Raw genomic sequence first — 22,423 nt, forward strand, 5'->3', positions numbered from 1 at the left:
TGTAGTTTGGGAAAATATGCTTCAATTTGACCTCCGTGACACTCTGCACATTCTGGTTTGTTGCTCTGGGTTCTTCAGCAGCTGTAAAGAGAAAAGCTCAGTGATGTCTCCTTGTGCCCTCTTACTCCATCTATGGACTAGTCTTCCCATTGTAAAAACAGATTTTTTTTTTTTATGAGTTATTTATATTCTTGGTTGCTTTGAGCAACAAATTATGGTATGCAGCATTTTGACATGCTATTTTTGGTATGAGAATGAAGTACTGAGATTGAAGGAATTTGCATCCTAGTTGTCATTATGTTCTTTGAGGAACAAGACTGGCATGTTTAATGAAAGAAATGTTAAAGTGTCTGTAATATGCAAATGCTGTCTAGCTGACAAGAGAAACTGGATCCATGTCCGACAACTGTGTGAACCTCATAGCCTAAATCCCACAACATGGCAGAACATGATTAAGGGCTGAAATTCAGAATTCACATGGCAAATTCAGTGGGTCAGAGAAGAGAGGAAGTGAATGCTGGTGGAAAAATCAGGGCATATGGAGCCTGAGAGGGTCTCCTTATGGCAAGAGACTGCTCATGACCTGTTTGGAGATTCTGGGGAGAATAGTAACTCTTAAGATCAGGGTGTCCCATTTCACAGAGCAATGCATGTGAAATAAAATTGTCTGATGGGACCTATTTAAAACAAAGTCCGGCCTAGCCTTCTCATAGTTTGCCTGTATCTTAATTATTTGAAGGAATAGAAGGAAGGATAACTTTCTTGATTTTTTTCCTTGATTTTTATGGGACTTTTACTTGTTTAAACCCAAAAATTTTAGGAAATTCTGGTTCAAGTTCTGTTGTTTATTTTAAGGGTCAGGTGATTGAGATCAGGGTGCTGAAAAACTAACCAGGGATGTGCTCCTCTCTTAGGCCAGGTAGGCGTTCTTTGCCCCCAGTCTGTGACTGAGCTCCTACTCCCCCTGGCCATCTCGAAGAAAGCAGCCACAGTCCTTTCTAATTTGAGTTGAGAGAACAGGAAGCTTGGTAATGTTCTCTTCTTCAGTGGATTTAGTCAGTGGATTTACTCTACTGATGGCCTCACTCACTCATTCACCTGTCATTTTTTAATGCATGCCGTAAGTCTAGGTCTGTGCTAATTCTGGATGTGTGCAAATGGGGCTTCAAGTAACAACTCTTCATCTAGTAGGAGCAAAAGGTCAAGCAGATTATTTATATTTATAATGTCTTTCCTTTTCCTTTCCTTTTCTTTCCCTTTTTTTTTTTTTTTTTTTTTTTTTTTTTTTTTACAGAGTGTCACTCTGTTGCCCTGGCTAGAATGCTGTGGCGTCAGCCTAGCTCACAGCAATCTCAAACTCCTGGGCTCAAAGGATCCTCCTACCTCAGCCTCCTGGGTAGCTGGGACTACAGGGACAGGCCACCATGCCTAGTTAATGTTTTCTATTTTTAGTTGTTTGGCCAATTTCTTTCTATTTTTAGTAGAGACGGGGTCTCGCTCTTGCTCAGGCTGGTCTCGAACTCCTGAGCTCAAGTGATCCTCCTGCCTCAGCCACCCAGAGTGCTAGGATCATAGGCGTGAGCCACTGCGCCTGGCCTATGATGCCTTTTGACAAGAATTATCCCAGCCCTTTTGGAGACCAAGGTGGGAGGATTGCTTGAGTCTAGGAGTTCAAAAATAGCCTGGGCAACATTGTGAGACACTGTCTCCACCAAAAATAAAAAGCCAGTGTTGTGGTATGCATCTATAATCCTAGGTACTCGGGAGGCCAAGGCAGGAGGATCACTTGAGCTCAGGAGTTCGAGGTTATATTGAGTTGTCATGGTGCCACTGCATTCCAGCCTGGGTGACAGAGCAAGACTCTGTCTCAAAAAAAGAAGGCAAGTTAGGCTCTAGTTGATTTGGGAACAAATGGGAGTATAATGCAACTCAGCCTGAAGGGAGGAGGGAGCTTCAGGGAAAATATTCTGGAGGAACTACTATTTGACACTTGAGTTATAGGTAGGAGTTGGCCAGAGCATGGTGGATTTGGAGAACATATCTGGGCATGGAGGAAGAAGGGTGATAGCTGAGGAGGAAGGAAAGCAAAGGAATATGAGTCACTTTACTTGTAAAGACAATGATAGTTAACTCACATGTGTGCACACGCACCAACTCTAAAAATACACATATTTTTACTCTGTGAGCAGCTTTTTGAGGTATGGATTTATTGCTATTTTGTAGTCTAAAAACTTAAGGTGTATCTCCCAGTGTTCCCATTGGTAAGTGATCAGGACTTGGTGAAGCTATATCTCCTGTTGCCTACAGTTGTAACTTCTTTATATTCGTCAAGTCCAAAGGCATTGTATATCAATGACGATATTTTAGTCAGCATATTCTTGATCTGTTGCTTTGATTGATGGAAAGTCATAATTGTTGTATCAGTAATACTGCAATGACTGATTGGGTGGATTTGTGAAAAGACATGGTTGCTCTTTTGTACCTCAAACTCTAATTGATTTTTAACTCATTTGAAATACTTGCAGCCCCTTGTGAGAATGGTAGCCATTAGCTACATGGGATATTATTTGATGAGGAATTTGTAGTAGTTCTTTCCATTTTTAAAAGCTTCTTGGATTTCAGAGCTCTTCACATAGATTGCCTAATTTTGCTTTTGATTGTCACAATAACCCTTCAACCCTAACTACCGTTAGGGAAGCACCCCATTTTGTGGGTGAAGCTTAGAGGAATAGGGTTGTCCATGGTCATATAACCTGTCTGTGGCAGAACTTAAATCTGAACTCAGTGTGACTCAAACCCCAAGCTTCTTACTCTGTGTCTTGCTGTTTTCCTATTCAGTTTGTTCATTGTTGATGAACTCTGAATTTGCTTAGCTAACTTACATGTCTAATGGGTCATGATAATATGTGTATTTTATCTTTTTATTGCAGTGTTTGTTCATTTAGTAAATATTTAAGTGTAAAATGTGCCAGGTACTATTGCATTCTAAGTATAACAAAGGTTGTCATAAATTTAAATACATAAAGTTAAAACATAAAGGTATTTGTTTCCATGTGAGAAATGAACAGAAGACATTGCTATGCTTCAGTCCTGTAGCACTTGTGCACTTAGACTGGGTTTGTAGCTGAAGCCTGCTGGGGCTCTTCTTCCCTAACCTCCCCCAGTGCCTGGGACAGTGCCCATGGCTGGTCCTACAGCCAAAATGCCCCAGGCTGAGCTCTTCTCTCCTGCTTAGTCACAACATTTATGTCCTGTTTCAGGGTTTGAGGCTTTCTTTTCTCATGGACAAAAGCACCTCAAAGACCTTATCACCTGTTTCTTGTACAGAGTAGAAAGTTAGTAGCTAAATGAGCAGCCCTTGAGCAAATGCCCTGTTAGGAATACCTGCTGGTGATAACTAAGGCTTATAGCAGATGCTTTCACAGCTATGATCTCCTTTCATCGCTCAGCAGTCTAAGGGGAGCGCTCTTCTGATTAGAGAAGTAGGGCAGAGAGTCACCTACCTGCTGGAGTCTGCCCAGCAGCAGCAGGACCCTTTCAGTACTCCCAGACTCCTTCCCTAGACGTGGCCCTGGACTTCCACCTTCCCGGCTCACCTGGCTTACGTAGGCCTGCCACACAGGGCCAGATTCCCAACAGTGCTAGCACCAAGCAAGCATCTTTTCAGTCTTTGGAGGCTGCTGCAAAAGTCTTAAATATTGCTAAAAGTTTTGTAGTGTTTGTTTGCTCAGCCACGATCATCTGACTGGAGCAAGAGGGAAACCAAAATCATATTTTGGGGAGAGGGTGGGATCCATTGACTAAAAGCTTTTATGTAAAAGTGCTAATGTGATCATTTCTTTGAGGAGGACATTCTCTTTCCTTTGGGGGAGGAAAAATAAGTCCTAACATCTGTAATGATGGTTTGCTGACTCAGGGCAGTTATGAAATGAATTTTGTCTCTTTTCCTGATTCAAAAGGTGACTCCGTGAGTTGGGTTGTGTGAGAAACAGCACACTGTAGCCTCCAGCCAAGGAGGAATGTCTTTTTAAACAGTTGAGCAAATTCCAAGATTAGAAAAGAGTCTGGTGTAGCTGATGTCACTCTTTCCTGAGTAATTCTGGGTGGTTATTTACTGCATTCGATCTACCAGGAGGCCAGAAACTTTGAATGAGCTTCATTATTAGAACTGTAGAGTTGCAGGCATATAGGAAAGAGCTGTTTGCCACAGTTAGTATGAAGGTTTCAAAGACCTGCCACCCACTGAGCCCTAGGGAATCCATGTAGAACGGGAAGCTAGCGCAGTTTTGCTTTAGCTGTATCCTGAGAGATTTATGTGATGGCAAATAGCCAAGGTGAAGAAGCCGCCTAGCAGTTACTGCGGAGGCTACAGCATTATGTGGGACTTCAGATAGCTTCTGAGTGGTCAAGCAGTGGTAAGTAGCAGCGTTACTAATTGCGGGGTTTCCAATTTAAAGCAAATGGTATTTTCAGAAACACATGTAAAGTCTGTTACATTTTTCCTTTTTTTTTTTTCTGATCATAGAAAGCACTGGTTAAACTGAAAGTTAGGAAATTGTATAGAGCAATCTAGGGAGATTATTGGCCAGATTGCTAATTGGGTACATAATGTGCTGGTGTGATCACATTATGTGGGAGCTTGTGTTCATGTAAAGATTCCATCCTCAGACATATATATGCTTGATAAAGTACTGCTTGGGATTTCTAAGGGTGATTCTTTTCTGCTCAGAATAAACTTTGGCATACAAACGTTTCATCTTGGCTCATCCTTCATTTTCTCGAGCTTCTCTTTTTCTCAACAGCTGTCTTTTTTTCACCTATGGCTATGCTTTAAATGGACTTGCCCATTCAGATCAAGGCTGTTCTAAAAGTCATTTTGTGAAGATTTAGAAATCTGATCCTTCTTTCCCCCTGTGCATAGGATCCTTTCTTTATTGTTATCGTCTGTTAGCCAGCTGGGGTTCCTTAGATAAGTCAGGGTGGGGTCTGAAGGCTAACTCTGGTTGTCAGCTCCCCTTAAAACCATGTGTTGTCTCTCTAGCACGATCCTGGAGGAAGAGAAGGCTCAACAAGAAGAGCGGATGAGGATGGAGTCCCGAAGACAGGCCACAGTGTCCTGGGACTCTGGAGGGTCTGATGAAGCGCCACCTAAGGTAGCTGTGTGCCCACCCCAACTTTGGGGTTATGCTGCTAACTTGAGATTTATGATGTAGGCAGCTATTTTCTATGAGAAGAAACTCCAACATCAGGTTATTTAAGAGTAATAGTTACAACCCCAGCGTAAGGTTTCTTATTTGCGCCTCCTCTGCATATTAGCCTCATGTACACTCATGATCTGAATTTGCATGGCAAGTAGAGGCTGTTTTAAGCTATGAGCAATTGGATCAGATGTCATCTTAAAATGCTCTTCCTTTTCTTCCTCCCTTCCCCTCCTCTACATCATGAGACTAAATGGGCTGCCTACTTGGGGGAGGTTATTTCTTTGTTGGTTGTCAGAAATCTTCCTAATCAAATGTGGATTAAAACATCAAACTATACCACGGACACTTTATATTTTGCTTTATTTAAAACTGAGCCTATTTCTACTTGACCATATTCCTTTTGTTTTGTTGAGAACTTTGTATACTTTTTTTGCCTTTTTCTTATTCTGGCTAGTGGCTGGGTTTGTATGAGGGGGAAAAAACACACTGTATTTCCTTTTGTTGCCTTAGAAAGATCTGCCGGCAGCATCCTTAAGCCTTGCCTGCCCACTCACGTTTAGCTCCTTTACTGGTGCCTTCTCAATTGTACATAAGTAATGGATTTTAAATGTAACAGATACGGATATGGTCTCAAATTCCACATTGCAACTCACCTTTAAGAAACTACCTCAGCTGGGCACAGTGGCTCATGCCTGTAATTCTAGCACTCTGGGAGTCCAAGCCATTTGAGCTCAGGAGTTTGAGACCAGCCTGAGCAAGAGCAAGAGCAAGACCCTGTCTCTACCAAAAATAGAAAGAAATTAGCTAGACAACTAAAAATATACAGAAAAAATTAGCTGGGCATGGTGGTACATGCCTGTGGTCCCAGCTACTCAGGAGGCTGAGGCAGAAAGATTGCTTGAGCCCAAGAGTTTGAGGTTGCTGTGAGTGAGGCTGACACCCACAGCACTGTAGCCTGGGCAACAGAGTGAGACTCTGTCTCAAAAAAAAAAAAAATGTAACTACCTCATGTTGAGTTTTAGAGTAGTATCCAATAACAATATCCTCAACTGTGCCCTAAAAATTATCAAAATACCTTTCCCTTCTTTAGTTACATGGCTGTGTAAGGCTAGATTTTCTTTTTTCTTTTTCTTTTTTATTTCAGCATATTATGGGGGCACAATTGTTCAGGTTACGTATATTGCCCTTACCACTCCCCTCGAGTCAGAGCTTCAAGCATGTCCATCCCCCAGATGGTGGCATCCCACTCATTATGTATGTATGTCCATCCCCTCCTCCCGAGGCTAGATTTTCTTTAGCTACTGCAGCAACACAGCACATCACAACAAACTATAGGAGCAAATAAGAGAATATGCTGCTTCCTATTAAGCCTGACATAAAAAGAGATTTACATAACTGTAAAAGATACTCTTCTTTTGGTTTTTGTTCGTTTGTTTTGGAAAAAATAGGTATTTTTCTTAAACGTGCTGGGTTTGTTAATATTTCTGAGTGAATTTATACATATGTTTGTCTATTTTAATTTCTAATAATATAAATATTGGTAGATATATTCCAAATAAACAAAAACTCTTGGAGTCCTCAGTCATTTTTAAAAGTGTAAAACTGTCCTGAAAATAAAGTGTTGGAGAATAGCTGCCTCAGAACAGCTTTGAAACAGTGTTCTTCAAGGCCAGGTACAGTGGCTCATGCATGTAATCCTAGTACTTTGGGAGGCCAAGGCAGGAGGATCACTTGAAGCCAGGAGTTCAACACTAGCCTGAGCAACATAGCAAAACCTCCATCTCTACAAAAAATAGAAAAAATTAGCCAAGAATGGTGGTGTATGTCTGTAGTCTCAGCTACTCCAGAGGCTGAGGCAGGAAGATCACTCGAGCCCAGGAGTTTGAGATTACACCACTGCCCTTATGCCTAGGCAACAAAGCGAGACCCTTCTCAAAAAAAAAAAAAAAAAAGAAAAGAAAAACACGAGTGTCCTTCAATCCTAATCAAACCCAGCCCTCCATTTATATAAAATTTTTAATGTCTCATTTACTAATCCCGAAATAAAATACATAGGTAATAGAATGACGTACTGCTTTCAAAATATCCCAGTGTAAGGATACTTGTGTTAGGAGACCTATATACAGGAAAAGGAAAAGGAAAGTAATTTTTGGTAACATTATGCTTGTATGCATAAAACACTAAGGTCTGAGTGTACTGGGGGACGTGGTAATATAGTCCGGTGCTTGCACTGTTTATGGACTCACCGTGAATACCACAACTACAAATGCAGGCCCCACAGCCACAACTGATAATGTATTTCATTGGTCTTAGTGATGTGATTTGCTAAAATGGTGAGAAAAATCTTGGTAAATTTTATATGAAATAAATTTATCAGTATACACAGTAGTTGCTATTCTGGAAAGTTCGATGTCTGATAAACTATCATTTGTATTAATCTGTGAAACCATTTATTCTATGTTCAGTTGGCAGAATTGTTGATGTTGTTTTACTTATATAAAGTAGAGAGAGACATCAGAAAGTCCTGTGTGATGGTGGAACAAGTCCTTTTGTTTAGGCCTGTCCTCTCATTGCCAAAAATCTCATCTGCCTGGCCTCTACCCTAATGCCAATTGTTGCAAGCATAAGAAGCACCCTCACAAATGCATTCATCCCTCAACATCTGTGAGGGAATGATACCAAAATCCCCAGGTGCTTCTCATTGGATATATATGGTACAAATACCTTCTTCCACTCTGGGTTGTTTTCCACATTTTTTTTTCTTAGAGACAGGGTCTCACTCTGTTGCTCAGGCTAGAGTGCAGTGGCACCAGTATAGCTCACTGCAGCCTCAAACTCCTAACTCAAGCGATCATCTTGCCTTAGCCTCCTGAGTAGCTGGGACTACAGGCACCCACCACCATGCTCAGCTAATTTTTCTTATTTTTTATAGAGACAGAGTCTAGCTGTGTTGCCCAGGCTAGTCTTGAATTCCTGTCCTCAAGCAATTCTCCCACCTCAGACTCCCAGAGTGCTGGGATCACAGGTGTAAGCCACACGGCCAGCCACTCAGATTCCTTCTATAAAATGGCATATTTACATATAGCCTGTGTACATCCTCCTATATACTTTAAAATATCTCTAGATTACTTATAATACCTAATACAATGTAAATGCAACATAAATAGTTGTTATACTGTATCTTTTTATTTGTAGTGTTGTTTTTTTCTGTATGGTTTCAATCCACTATTAGTCGAATCCCCAGATATGGAACCCTTGGATAAGTAGGGCTGACTGTATATCAGCTTCTTCCTTTTTATCCTTCCTTACTCTGAAGGATTTCAGTAAAGATTTCCTTGGTTCCACATTTTCCTTTATTAAAACCCTGGTTTCTGTCTGAGAGGAGGTGTCTTGGCCCTGCTAATTCATAGTATTTAGTAGCAGGTGACACTTTTGGATACTTGCATGAAAGCCATTCTCAAAGACCTTGATGTTTACTAGCTTATTTAATCTTCATGACAGCTCTAGGAGATAGCTACTATTATTGTCCCCTTTTTGTCGCTGACAGTAGGGAGGCACAGAGAGGTGAAGCGCCATAACCACAAACAATGGCAATCTGGCTTAGAGCTTGCCCGCCTTCAGGACCAACATTTGTAGAGAACCTAAGTAGAGCTGTTTTACCAATGCGTTTGCGTTGACCATGGCTGGTGGTTAGCAAAATTTGATTTTGTGGTGTCCTTTGTGCAATTATTTTGTCTGTTGTAAAACATTTTCTTCTTTTTACCTGTTATTTTTATTTTGAAATGAAAGCTTGTTTTATCATTTGCTACCTTTTAAGTATTTGAGTAACTGTAAAATACTTTATACAGCTTTTATCATTTTCTGATCTTTTTCTTTTATATGTTCGTTTTTATTCGGTGAGTCAAAAGTGCACTTGTCAAGGGGGGGAAGGCAACACACATAACCTAAACATTTGTACCCCCATAATATGCTGAAATAAAAAAAATTAATTTTAAAAAAGTGCACTTGTCATAGAATAGCATCATGGCAAAGCAGATTTTGGAGTCAGGCAGTTCTGCCATTACCTGCTGTATTTAAATTGCCTGATTTCTCTGAGCTTCTGTAAAATGGGGGCAGTAATATTGCTTCATAGCATTGTTGTTAAAATTATCAAATTGTATGTTAAGTATGTAGTTGCCGTACACAGGATGAATAAATGGCAATCGTTTTTATTTTTACCCGTGTTACTTACACTAACAAATGTGAGTCAGGGATGTAACTGCATAGCTGTCAGCTCTGTTTAGTGCCCTAATTTTTGGCTCTGGATCTTTTCAGTCTTGGGCTCCAAGAGCACTTGCTCCAGGAAACCATTCCCATACAACCATTATTAAGGCTTACATAGTAACACTCACCTTTAAAACAGCTGTTGCCACTTAAATGTCAGAGTACAGAGGTAGTCAGACTCTTTTTAACCCCTGTTAACTCAGCACAACCACTTTTTCAAATTAAACCTTTAAAAAACATAGGTCTGGAGGGTAGTCCCTTGGGCTACATGGAACACACTTTGGAAATTGCTGCCCTAGTGCACAGTAGAGAAAAGCTTAGAACAACAGCCCCTTTCCTGTTTTGGGAGTCTTTGAGGAATTCATGCTCATACTTAGTTTAGAGTACTAGGACACTGTTGAAATGTGACAGAGCTAAGGGATAAGGAAGGATTTCCTGCCCTCAGGAATTTAATGGCTCATAATAGCAGAGCTAGAGCAAGTACAGGGGCACCTGCAACCTACGTCAGGATTTGAAAAAGACCTATGGAGAAGAGCAGAGGGCTTGTGTTTAACACTGGCGAAATCAGCAGGAGCTGCTCTGTGAAAGAAGTAACATTTGGAAGACTGACGGGGTATGAAGTGCTCTGCAGATTGAGGGAGGAGACATTCCATGCAGAGGGGACAGTATAAGCAAAGCTGTGGGGAAATGAGACTAATTTTAGAGACCTAACATACTGTGGACTGAACTAGAGCAGAGCATGTGTTTGTCCAGGACCATGGGAAAGAGACACAGGCACTGAGGAGTTTGCTTTACTCCCTTATGCCTGGTGGGACTTAAATCTATTTCCTTTTTTTCTGGTCTTAACTTGGCTGGAAAAAAAATTGGTTTCTGCCTTGTTAAAACCCTTAAGTTAGCTCTTGGGAGGCCGAGGCGGGCGGATTGCTCAAGGTCAGGAGTTCAAAACCAGCCTGAGCAAGAGCGAGACCCCGTCTCTACTATAAATAGAAAGAAATCAATTGGCCAACTGATATATATATAAAAAAAGTTAGCCGGGCATGGTGGCGCATGCCTGTAGTCCCAGCTACCAGGGAGGCTGAGGCAGAAGGATCGCTCGAGCCCAGGAGTTTGAGGTTGCTGTGAGCAAGGCTAACGCCACGGCACTCACTCTAGCCTGGGCAACAAAGCGAGACTCTGTCTCAAAAAAAAAAAAACAAAAACAAAAACAACAAAAAAAAAAACCCTTAAGTTTTAGAAGCCGTTTATTAACTTTTCTTTTAGCCTTCTAGTTCAGACTAAGTCATTCTTTTGCTATGAAATTTGAATTCATTTAACCCACAAACAAAATGAGAATTTTAAAGCTGTAAGTGACTCTAGAGCTCTTCTACCTCAATACCCATTTCGTGGGTGAGGAAATAGAAGGCAGTCAGTATAATTACAGGACCATGACTGCACAACCAGGAAGTAGCAGAGCAGAACAAGTGCCCACTTCCAGATCCCAGCTCTCTGGATAAGAGGTCACTCAAGTCTCTCAGGCCCAGCGTGTTTAGCATCCCTTTTTGTTATTGATGATAGTTTAATAGCTTTATTGAAGTACAACTTGCATTCCATACAATTTACACATTTAAAGTGTGCAGTTCAACATTTTTAGTGTATTCAGAGAGTTGTCTAACCACCACCACAATCAATTTTAGAACATTTTTATCACCCCAAAATGAAACCCTGCACCCATTAGCAGTCCTCTCTTCCTTCTGATCCCTGGCAACCTCTCATCTATCATCTGTCTCTTTTGATTTTTCCCTCTTCTGGACATTTCATAAATGGATCATATAGTATATGGTTCTTTGTGACTGGCTTTTTTCACTTATAATATTTTCAGAGTTTATCCATGTAGTAGCATGTGTCAGTACTTCATTTCCTTTTAATTACCAAATAATAATTCATTTATGAGTTTACTCAATTTTGTTTATCCATTCATCAGCTGATGGACACGGATTGTTCCCACTTTTTAGCTATTATGAATAATGCTATGAAGAATGTTCATGTACATGGTTTTAGTTTTTATGCTTTTGGAGATGGGATCTCACTGTGTTGCCCAGGCTAGCCTTGTACTTCTGGGTTCAGGTGTTCTCCCACCTTAGCCTCCCACGTAGTTCATGTACATCTTTTTGTGTGGACGTATGTTTTCATTTCTCTGGAGTATATGACTGAAAATGGAATTGCTGGATCATATAGTAAATTCTATGTTTAAATTTCTAAGGAATATCCATACCATCTTCCACAATGACTGCCCCATTTTATATTCCCACCAGGGATGCACAGGGGTTCCAGTTGCTCCACATCCTTGTTGGCACTTTTTATTATATTTTCTCTTTTTATTATAACTGTCCTACTGGTTGTAAAACAGTAGCTTACTATGGTTTTGATTTACATTTCCCTGATGCTGAGTGGTATTGAGCATCTTTTCAAAATGTGCTTTCTGGCCATTTGTTTTTCTTTGGGTCTACTCAAATCCTTTGTCCACTTTTTAGCACATTGACTGCCACACTAGAAAAAAAATTTTTTTCCTTAGGGCCACAGTATTTTATTACAAAAGTGGAATAAAAACTTGGAAAACAAAATGATCCTTTCTAATTTAATGAAAAAATGGTTGTTTTTATTGTTTTCTGTGTTTCTTTCAATAAAAAATTAATATAAAAACTTAAAAATTAGTAATATGAAAACTTGAAAAATAGTTCATAAAAATAAAGCATTTTTCTTGTCATGCTTAAGTGTAATTTAAAGGTAAACATAAATAGAAAAATGAAATTTATTGACTTCTGTTCATTTAATCCATGTTTTTAGAATTAAATTGTCAATATTAATTGTAACAATAAGAACATCAACAAGTAAGATTTTCACGAACCAACTACAGGGTTTTGCCCAGGGGGCCACCCATCATGTACCATGTGTGCTACGGCACGGCAGCATGAGTTGCCTGCATGTCATGCAGCTTTCAAGGTAAAGAGACCTGTGAGTTATATATACTTCACAAGGCCCCCAGCTCAAAACCAGCGTGAGTTAAATACAACTCACATGGTAGTTAGTGTGTTAATTGGATTATTTGTCATTGTTGACTTACCAGAATTCTTTATATATTCTGGATATGAATCTCTTATCAGATAAGTATTTGCAAGTGTTTTCTTCCATTCTTTAGGTTGTCTTTTTACTTTCTTGATGGTATTGTTTGCAACATCAAAGTTGCTAATTTTGGTAAAGTCCAGTATGTCTGTTTTTCTCTTCTATCAATTGTGTTGTTGGTATCAGAGCTAAGAAAACATTGCCTCACCCAAGGTCACAAAGATTTACTTTTATGTTTCCTTCTAATAATTTTAGGGTTTTTAGCTTTTTACATTTAGGTCTGTGATCCATTTTGAGTTAATTTTTGTGTATGTTTTAAGGAAGAGATCAAACTTCATTTTTTCACATGTGGCTATCCAGATGTCAAAGCATCTTTTATTGAAAAGAGTATTCCTTCCCCATTGAAATGTCTTAGCACTCTTTTATCATTCTTTTCAACTAAGCTCTATCTATTAGAGAAATAATCTTTTTCTATTCTTTTCATAAAACATAGATTTATCACAATCAAAAGATTTGTTTATATAATGCTCTGTTGATTTGTTCACAGCCCAGCAGACCTGGTTATCCCAGCCCACGGTCCAGCGAAGGATTTTATCCAAGCCCACAGCACATGGTACAGACCAATCATTACCAGGTATACTAGTCATTACAGATACAAAATTTGTTATTTGATTCTTCAGCCTTTTTGGGGTAAGGAAGTACATTATATATGTTTCTTTTTTTATTATTATTGTGTATTTATGAGTATGATTTAGCTAGTAGAAAGCTAAGAAAGTGGTCGCCCTAATTGTTATCTGAGTGAGTGTTGTCTTGACACCCCATGCAGGAGGCATTCATTATTTACTTAGTCTTATAGTAGGTGGGACAAGTTCCTCCAACAGTTCTTAGACCCTTTGTCTTCTGCTTGTTCTTGTAATAAAGGAAGGGCAAAGTGAATCCAGTGGACATACACTATGCAGAGGTAATGCTGAACTGGGCAGCTTTGCTGGAAGGCAAGAGTAAAATTCAAAATTGCTTAACAGAAACCAAATGATATGCCAGTATGGGCAAGTATAGAAAGAGTGTTAGACTGATAGACAAATACCTATATAAACTAGAAAAGATTATTCTTGAAAGAAAGGGATCTAAAGCAAAGGAAATAATTTTGTTTGTTTTTATTTTTGAGAAAATGGTATTAGCTTTTATTGAGGTATAATTTACTTACAGTGAAACACACAGGTCTTAGCTTTGAACAGAGCACACACAAGTGTATTCCATCCCGTGTCAGGATGGAGAACATTTCTGTAACCCCAAGAAGTTCCCTGTGTCCCTTTCCATAAGTCACTTACTGCCTCAGAAGCAGCCACTCTTCTGATTTCTAGTACCAGAGATTCTTTATCCCTGTTGTAGAATTTTATATAAATGGAATCATATAGTATATGCTTTTTTGGTTTCAGGTTTTTTTACTCATTGTAATGTCTGTGAGAGTGAAAATCCTGTCAAGAGGATCAGTACTTTTTCTTTCCTTCCTTCTTCACAGAGTTATTGAGAACAGGGTTTAAATTAAGGCTCTTTTGGGTCAGTGTGGGCAAAAATTCTTAACTATTGGTACTAGGGTAACAAAGATGAATGTAGGACCTGTTTCTTATTAGAAAAGACAAGACCATATGGCTGTGGTAGCTTAGAACAGTGAAACTGGGTAAATTTCAGTCTCTTTACTGCCTTCAGATTCTAATATACTTATTCTGCAGTGACGCCGAAGAATATCACATTGTTAGCAAGTAGTCCCAGGTGGTTCTGGGGTAGATGACTCAGATCCATGTTCTGGGCAATACTGTTTGAGATACTTGTCTGGAGGAAGGGAAGTGAATCGTTCAAGGTCTCTAGTGCATCTGTTCATTAAGCAAGATGACACTGAATGTCCCTCTACTCTGTGCCCAGCACTCTTCTAGGCATTGGGAACCTGGAGATGAATAAGTATTCCCTTTACTTCTGGGAGGAGCTCACAGGCCCTTTCCATCTTGGTCAGTCTAGATTACCAACTCCATGCTTGAAGGAACCAGAACCCTAATCCAGGACAGTGGTCAGAGCAGTCAGAGGATGTAGTGGCCTAAGGAAAGAAACCCCACATCTGTGATTGCTAAGATACTCTGAGTTCTAGCAAACAGCAGAAGGACCCTGAGCGGAATGATTATTGGCATTGTCTAGAGAAAACATGGTAGCACCTGCTTAGTGAGACAGCCTGTTAGCAGAGCAAGTACTCTTTGTGTCCTGACAGACCTGTGGGGTGGCCTAGTGGCACAACTTGGGGCTCTAATACTGATGTTGGTGGCTATCTATCACCACTGCTATAAAAGCACCTGAGAATAGGGATTTCTCTTTACGTTTGTAGAAATGAGTAGAGAATATAGTAAAACACACTTTTTTTTCATTGAACAACTGTATAACTCCCAAGCCCAAAATTTTCCTATTTTGTAAATAAGACCAGCTATAAGACATTTCCTGGTGTTGTTTCATGTTCCTTTATAGCCTAAAGTACACACTGATCCTTTCACATGGTTGGTATTATTTAGAAAACTGCCTTAGATCATATGAAACCTCTTTGTTGTGAAAATTCCTAAAAGCTTTCTGGCAGTAATACATCCCTTTCCCCCCCCAAAATAGTAGTGATAGAGCATTTTGTATTTAGTACATTTTATTACTAAGATATTTCCATTCAAATAAACTGTGAGAATATGAGAACTACCTGTATACCATACTTGAAAATTTATTGATTTCATGTTGTCCATATGGAACTTTGGTATAAATTAATGTCTAGAAACCTAAAAAATACACGAAACCCTGGTTGAAGGGTGTGTTGATATTTAGAAATATGGATTTCGCTGTGCTTTATCTCATTAACCAATAACCCCAGCCATACAATTACTAGACTAAGGAGCTGTGGAAACAAATACTGATTCTGCTTTCTTTCTCTTGATTGAGAGAAGGAACCACATAAAGAAACCCTCTTATTTTCCTTCTGCCTTGAAATTTTTCTTCACATCCAACCAAATGTCTGCTCTTTGCCTTAGTCATCATTGTTAGAACTTGAAGGTATGACTTCTTCCTCTATCTGCCCCTCATTCACTAGAGGACAAATATTTGGGGTTCTCTGTGGGTTTTGGTTGTTTTTGTTTTGTTTTTTTGTTGTTCTTGTTGAGGGGTGGTAGGTTGGTCAAGAAAGGGGAGTTCTAAAGCAGAGCATGGCTCAGCCATTTTTGTGTCTTCCTATTGCTTCTGCATCCAGGGATGGTCTGCTGTCAGCATCCTGATAAGTGAAAATTGCAAAGTAAATAATTTCTTATTTTTTAGTACACATTTGAATTAGTTGTCTAATGCAGCCATAACAAATTACCTTTCTTGAGGCTTTAGTTGAAGATCCATTTGCTTGCCTTACCAGATTCTGTGCCACCTGCACCTCTTGGCTCATAGTTCCCTTACTCCATGTTCAAAGCCAGAAGTGTTAGGGTCTCTGACCATTCCTCAGTGGTCACATTTCCCTCTCTGTCCTCTTCTGCTTCCCTCTTGCACTTTGAGGAACCTATGATTATATTGAACCCACTCAGATAATCCAGGGTAGTCTTCCCATCTAAAGGTCCTTGATTTATAGTCACATGTCTCTTTTATCATGTAAAGGAACATAGTCACATGTTCAAGGGATTAGAATATGGGCATCTTAGGGGGACCCATTATTCTGCCAACCATAATATTCTCCGCAATTTGAGTTCCTTCCTGACCTTTGTAAGGCAGAACTGTGCAGAAGTTGAACTGTGGCAGAACATTTACTTGCCTCCTGACTCATTCACAGGTCTCTGGCTACCCTGGTTCACATGGAATCACAGCCATGGCTGGCAGCATCTACCCAGGTCAAGCATCTCTTTTGGACCAAACAGAGTCTTGGAATCATAGACCTCAGGAGATATCAATGTGGCAACCCAGCATGGAGGTAAATTGCATGTTCTTGTGCTTCAGTTTGTTAATTTATGAAGCATGGCTTAAGATACCTTTTATTTCTAAATCTCAAAATTTCTTGATTTTGATGACTCAATTCTGAAATCAAGATATTCCATCTACTCAAATGCTTTTTGGCTTTGTGAATTTTTTTTTACTAAAAGAAATACCCAAGGAGAAATGCAGCATTAGTCCATTCATTAGTCCATTTATTTGAAAGGCTGATCCCTAAGTTGAGTATAATTAGCATATTCATGAGGCCAAGGAATAAACAGAAAGACAGAGCCTGCAGTTCTGTGGACCATGTTAATTTTTACTAAATTTTCCTGATAAAACCAAGAACCACTGCTACAGTATTAGAAATTGTTTGTCTGCCTCAAAGAGCATCTATAGTTGTTTGCTACTCCTTGGAGTAAACCTGTTTAATGGCTGTTTACTCCATAATCTCATAATATGTACCATATTTAAACCTCTAATTTAATTTTACTTTCCAATTTTTTTTTTTTTTTTGAGACAGAGTCTTGCTCTGTTGCCCGGACTAGAGTGCCATGGTGTCAGCCTAGCTCACAGCAACCTCAAACTCCTGGGCTCAAGTGATCCTCCTTCCTCAGCCTCCCAAGTAGCTGGGACTACAGACATGTGCCACCATGCCCAGCTAATTTTTTCTATTTTTAGTAGAGATGGGGTTCTTACTCTTGCTCAGGCTGGTCTCAAACTCCTGACTTCAAGCATTGCTCACACTTCAGCCTCCCAGAGGGCTAGGATTACAGGTGTGAGCCACCATGCCCAGCAAACTTCCCAATTTTTTTTTTTATTATTTATTTTTAAGAGACAAATTTTCCCTCTGTCACCCAGCTATGAAGTACAGTGGCCTGATCACAGTTCTTGCAGCCTCAAACTCCTGGGCTCAAACAACCCTCCCACTTTATTCTCCCTTGTAGCTGGGACTGTACACTTCAACTATCATGCCTGGCTAATTTTTTATTTTTTGCAGAGACAGAGTCTTTCTCGTTGTCTAGGCAGGTCTCAAACTCCTGAACTCAAGTGCTCCTCCTGCCTCAACCTCCCAAAGTGCTGGGATTAAAGATGTGAGCCACTGTGCAGACCCCAAATTATTTCTTTTTACTATAAGTAACTGCACTTTTTGCACATATCTTGGATTGTTTCTTTAGGAAAGCCCCTCTACAAGTGAATGTATGAGTTAAACAATTGTATACTTTTTAAAGATTCTGGACACACTTGAAACTGCAACCTCCAGAAAAGTTACTCCCACAAGCATAGTATGAGAGGCTTTCTTTCTATTACCCTTGCTATCGTGCTTAACTGTTTTGAAAGACACATAAAACAAAGTAAGAGCTTTTAACTATACTCAGAAGACTGGACATGGTGTTTTCAACCCTTCTTCCAGGACTCCGCAGCTTTGGACCTGCGAGGGATCGGGCAGGTGTTGCCAACCCACCTGATGGAAGAGCGGCTGATCCGACAACAGCAGGAAATGGAAGAAGATCAGCGCTGGCTGGAAAAAGAAGAGAGATTTTTGGTAATTGTGTTTCAGAAAGGTTTCTTCTACTTTGTAAACCCTGTTAGACTCGACTCTGTTGCAAAAAAATTGTAAAATTTCATATTTTCCAAAGCAGGAGAGTTAGTTTTACATTGGTCCCTAAAACTTGCAAGAAGGGGTTATTTTCTTGATTATTTTTTAGGGATAAATTTCTAAGATTTTAGTAGTAACATTATGGGCTCAGAGATGTGAGCATTTCTTTGGGTTTTGGATTTCCATGTTGTTTACACAGAAACAACTTCCACTTAAGTGTCAGCTTTCACTTAAAATGTTGTATTTTGCTACTGCAGAATGTGTAACAAGACAGCAAAGTTTTGCCTTCATGGCATTCTTGACAGATGGGCACTGGATGTGTCTGGACTTATGGATGGGAAATTTCTTCCTTCATGCAGCTCTTGTCAACAACCCCATTCAGAAGTCCCTTGGGGACAGAGAGGAAGTGGGGGGACAGAGCAGTCTCTGTGTAATTTGACACAAAGGTCCTTTTGAACTCAGGGCCCCTGCTACCAGGCACTTCTGTGCCCTTAGCCTCAGAACAAGGGCCTGTGAGAACCCACTCCCCATTCTCCTTGGACCCTGACTAGCTATTTCAGTCTTCCTGAAATAGCCTGAAAAGAAATGTGGCTCAGAGGAGCCTGGAATCCTATTGTTTCCACAGAATCTGAAGGCAGTAACTTTACCGGTCCCTTGGGCTTTGATTTGATAAGTATTCACTGATGCCAACTTTGTGTTAAATACTAGGTTAAGGGACTAGATACCAACAGGGGTAGAATACAACCTCTGTTTCTTAAATTACTTCAAGTCTTATAGGCACAGAAACATTTAAATCAACAAGTAATGTTTCAGACTGATTCGGCAGAATTTATGAACATGTGAAAGTTGCACTCACTACCGGATGTGTTGGGGCTGACATCTTAGTGCACACACGGAACTTGGAAATAGGTCACACTAGCAAGGCTCAAGATGTTCAGTAGTTGTTGGGTTTTTTTCTTTTTATTGAGGTTCTTTGCATACAGTGAACTAAACAGGTCTTAAGTACATAGTTGGATGAGTTTTGATGCATACAAGCCCGTGTAACCCATACTCTGTATGTAGGAAATTTCTAGCACTCCAGATAGTTTCCAAATTATGTTCATAATCCATTTGTATATTTGGATAAACTGTCCCACAGGGATTACACTTAGAGTTGCATTAAGCCCACATGACATCAGAAGAAGGGCATACCCAGAGTTTGTTCATGACTTCCTGGGTTTTTCCCAAATAGTTTTTTTTATTGGTGTGTGTTTGTTTGTTTGTGACAGAGTCTTGCTCTGTTGCCCAGGCTTGGGTGCAGTGGCATCATCATAGCTCACTGCAGCCTCCAACTCCTGGGCTCAAGCAATTCTCCTGCCTCAGCCTTATGTGAGAATGATTTATTTATTGTCATTGTTGGTTTCAAGGTCAAAACAATACTGGTTTAAGATGAGTTGACCCCTGTCTTTGATTTAGTTATTTGCCTTCTGGTCACTTATTTGGCTGTTTTATCAGCACATCAAAGTCAGCATGTCCAAAACTAAATTTGTAATTGTTCTTCACCAAACTTGACTTCCCTTTTGGGTTTTCTGTGCCTTTTCCCCAGCCCCCCCCCCCCCAAGGTAGAACCTGAAATGTCCTTTCTGTACCTTCCCACTCATTTGCAAAGTCACCACATCCTATTAGTTCTAATCCTTAAGTATCTTTTGAATTTCTCTTCTGTTGTCCCTTATTGTTCATGTGCAGCCACATGCACATCTTGCCTGGACCACATCACCGTTTCTCAGCTGCGCCCTCCACACATATCTATGGAGCGCCTCTTATATACCAGCCCTGTGCTGGGCTCCAAAACCACAAGAGTGAATAAGACAGACGCAGCTCCCACTCTCATGGAGCTTATGTTCTAGTTGGGGAGAGAAGAGCAAAAAGGGTTAAAAAGCAAGTCATCAGTTAGAACGAAAACAGTGGGCAGAGAGGGAGCGGAAGTAGTCTAAAAAAGAATCTCTAAGATGTAAACAAATAGAAAGAATGAGAAAAGAGAAAGAAGTACATTCCAGCCCAAGGGAAGCAACAAGTTCAGAGGCCCTACTGCAGCAGGGAACTTGGCCAGCATGGCCAAAGGCTGGGGCAGGAGAGGGAGACAGCCCCTGGTAGGGTTGGGAGACCTGGATTTTATTCTTAATGCAGTAGGAAACATCAAAAGCCTTCTAAGCAGTGGTGATAGCCACTTGCTCTTTTAAAAATGTTACATCCCTTTCAGTTTGGAAGATGTCCTAAGAGAGGCAGGAGGAAGATTGGGGAGGTATGGGGAGGCCACTGCGATGGGGCAGTGAAAACTATGAAGCAGTCAAGGCTTGGGGCACGCTTCCCCCTCAAGTGACCGAGTGGGTAAGTCATGACTCCACTGAGGGAGGCGATGGGAGGAGGGTTTGGAGCTGGGGGCAGACAACTGTGAGTGTTCCACTTGAGGCTTTTTAAGTTGGGGTCTCAAATATGTCCCCTTGAAGCTGTATTTCATGCCACAGCCACACAATAATTCTGAATGTCCCCCTCTGACTTAAAATCCACCAGTGGCTGTCACAGGATGACGCCCATCTCTGGTCAGCCCTGTGAGCTGACCCGTCATTCTTCCTTGGAGTCAGCTCCTGACTGGGCCTCTCTCTTGGTGCTCCAGGCCAGCCCATGTCTCCTGCCTGTTTGGCCTCTGCTTAGAATAAGCTTCCCTACTTCACCTGCCTACTCCCACTCATGCTTTTTGGCCTCAGCCTAAATCTCATTTTCTTCTAGAAGCCCATCCTTATACTCTGTCTCACCCACAGAGTCTCAAGTAGGCACTCTTTGGGTGTGTTTCTGTAGCACTATAATGCACTTTTGCTGTGTTATAGGGGAATAGTCAATTTCTGCTGTAGAAAACTAGAAAACAAATAGAATGTGTTAGGTATAGATTATGAGTAGTGTTTAGCTTGTGAGACATAGAATTCATAAGATACATTAAACATAGAAAGTAAGGTATAAAGCATAAACAAATAAAAGTGTTGCTTAGAGACCAGGGCTCCTCCACCTTTGCACTATTGACATTTTATCCAGGTTTAGGGGATTGTCGTGGGCATTGTAGGATATTTAGCAGCATCTCCTGCTCTATCTACCAGATGCCAGAAGGATCTTCCCCAAATTGTGACAATCAAAATGTCCCCACACAGTGTTCCCTGTGGGACACTTGGGGACAGAATGGTACCCAAGTAAGAACCGTTGTTGCAGATGAAAAAGAAGAGTGGTCAGCAGGAAGTCTGAGGCAACAGAGAGAAGCATGTGCAAATTGTACAGCCAAGGACTCAGGATGTGGCCTCTCCACCTTCTTGCCACCTACCCTGTCTCTTTCCTACCTCATCTTGTTCCTGTGCTTCTCACTATGTTTTTTGTTTGTTTGTTTGTTTGTTTACTTAATAACTATGTGATTTGAGCCTTCATTTGATCTTAAGGCTTTCTGTTGGGTGACCTCTGAGATAGCCTACCCAATGTCAAACTTGGATGCCATGGCACCTTTTTTTTTTTTCTTTTTGAAACAGTCTTACTCTGTTGCCCCAGGTAGAATGCAGTGGGTATCATCATAGCTCACTGCAACCTCAAACTCCTGGGCTCAAGCGATCCTCCTGCCTCAGCCTCCTGAGTAGTTGGGACCATAGGGTGCGCACCACCATGCTCAGCTGAGTTAGAATTCTATTTTTAGTAGAAATGGGGTCTCACTTTTTCTCAGGCTGGTCTCAAACTCCTGACCTTAAGCGATCCTCCCATCTCAGCCTCCCAGAGTGCTAGAATTACAGGTATGAGCCACCACACCTGGCTGACAAGTACCTTTCTTAATATTTATAAGACAGTGTTGTATTTTTCTGTTTGTTTGTTCACCCTACCAGGATGAAAGCCCCACAGAGCAAGGCCCACAGACTGTATCTTTCCTTTTCATCATTCAGTCTCTAGAGCCTAGCATACATAGAAAGCTCTTAGTATTGAATGAATGAATGAAAGTGTTGCTTAACCTCATGCCTTTTCTTATACTGCTGTGTCTGCCTGGAGTGCTCTCCCCCTAACTCCCCATACCCCTGGAATATGCCTAAAGAATGCCTTTTCATCTTGTGAAGACCCTTTTGTGTTACCTCAAAGATAATAGCTTTCCCCACAGCAGGGTTTCTCAGACTGGGCATTGTTGACATTTGGGGCTGGGTGGTTGTCTGTTGTAGGAAACTGTCCTGTGAATAGTAGGGATGTTTAGCAACATCCTTGGCCTCTCTACTCACTAGATGCCAGTAGCACCTCATAAAAT

The 22,423-nt window shown here is 40.6% G+C and overlaps 1 protein-coding gene across 23 annotated transcripts in view; it reads left to right on the forward strand.

Moving 5' to 3' along the window:
- The window catches only part of PTK2 (protein tyrosine kinase 2), a 271,799-nt gene that overhangs the window by 221,892 nt on the left and 27,484 nt on the right, over nt 1-22,423 (forward strand). For 22 of the 23 annotated variants that reach the window (XM_076004993.1, XM_076004982.1, XM_076004986.1 and 19 more), the window contains 4 exons: nt 5,042-5,153; nt 13,111-13,197; nt 16,390-16,527; nt 17,941-18,072. In XM_076004993.1, coding sequence (XP_075861108.1) covers nt 5,042-5,153; nt 13,111-13,197; nt 16,390-16,527; nt 17,941-18,072 — 469 coding nt within the window. Of the gene's footprint in view, nt 1-1,499; nt 4,416-5,041; nt 5,154-13,110; nt 13,198-16,389; nt 16,528-17,940; nt 18,073-22,423 lie in introns of those variants that run through there. The other variant, XM_076004997.1, reaches the window with a different exon arrangement.

Source organism: Microcebus murinus, chromosome 7 (genome assembly GCF_040939455.1).
Source record: "Microcebus murinus isolate Inina chromosome 7, M.murinus_Inina_mat1.0, whole genome shotgun sequence".
In the NCBI taxonomy this organism is placed as follows: domain Eukaryota; kingdom Metazoa; phylum Chordata; class Mammalia; order Primates; family Cheirogaleidae; genus Microcebus; species Microcebus murinus.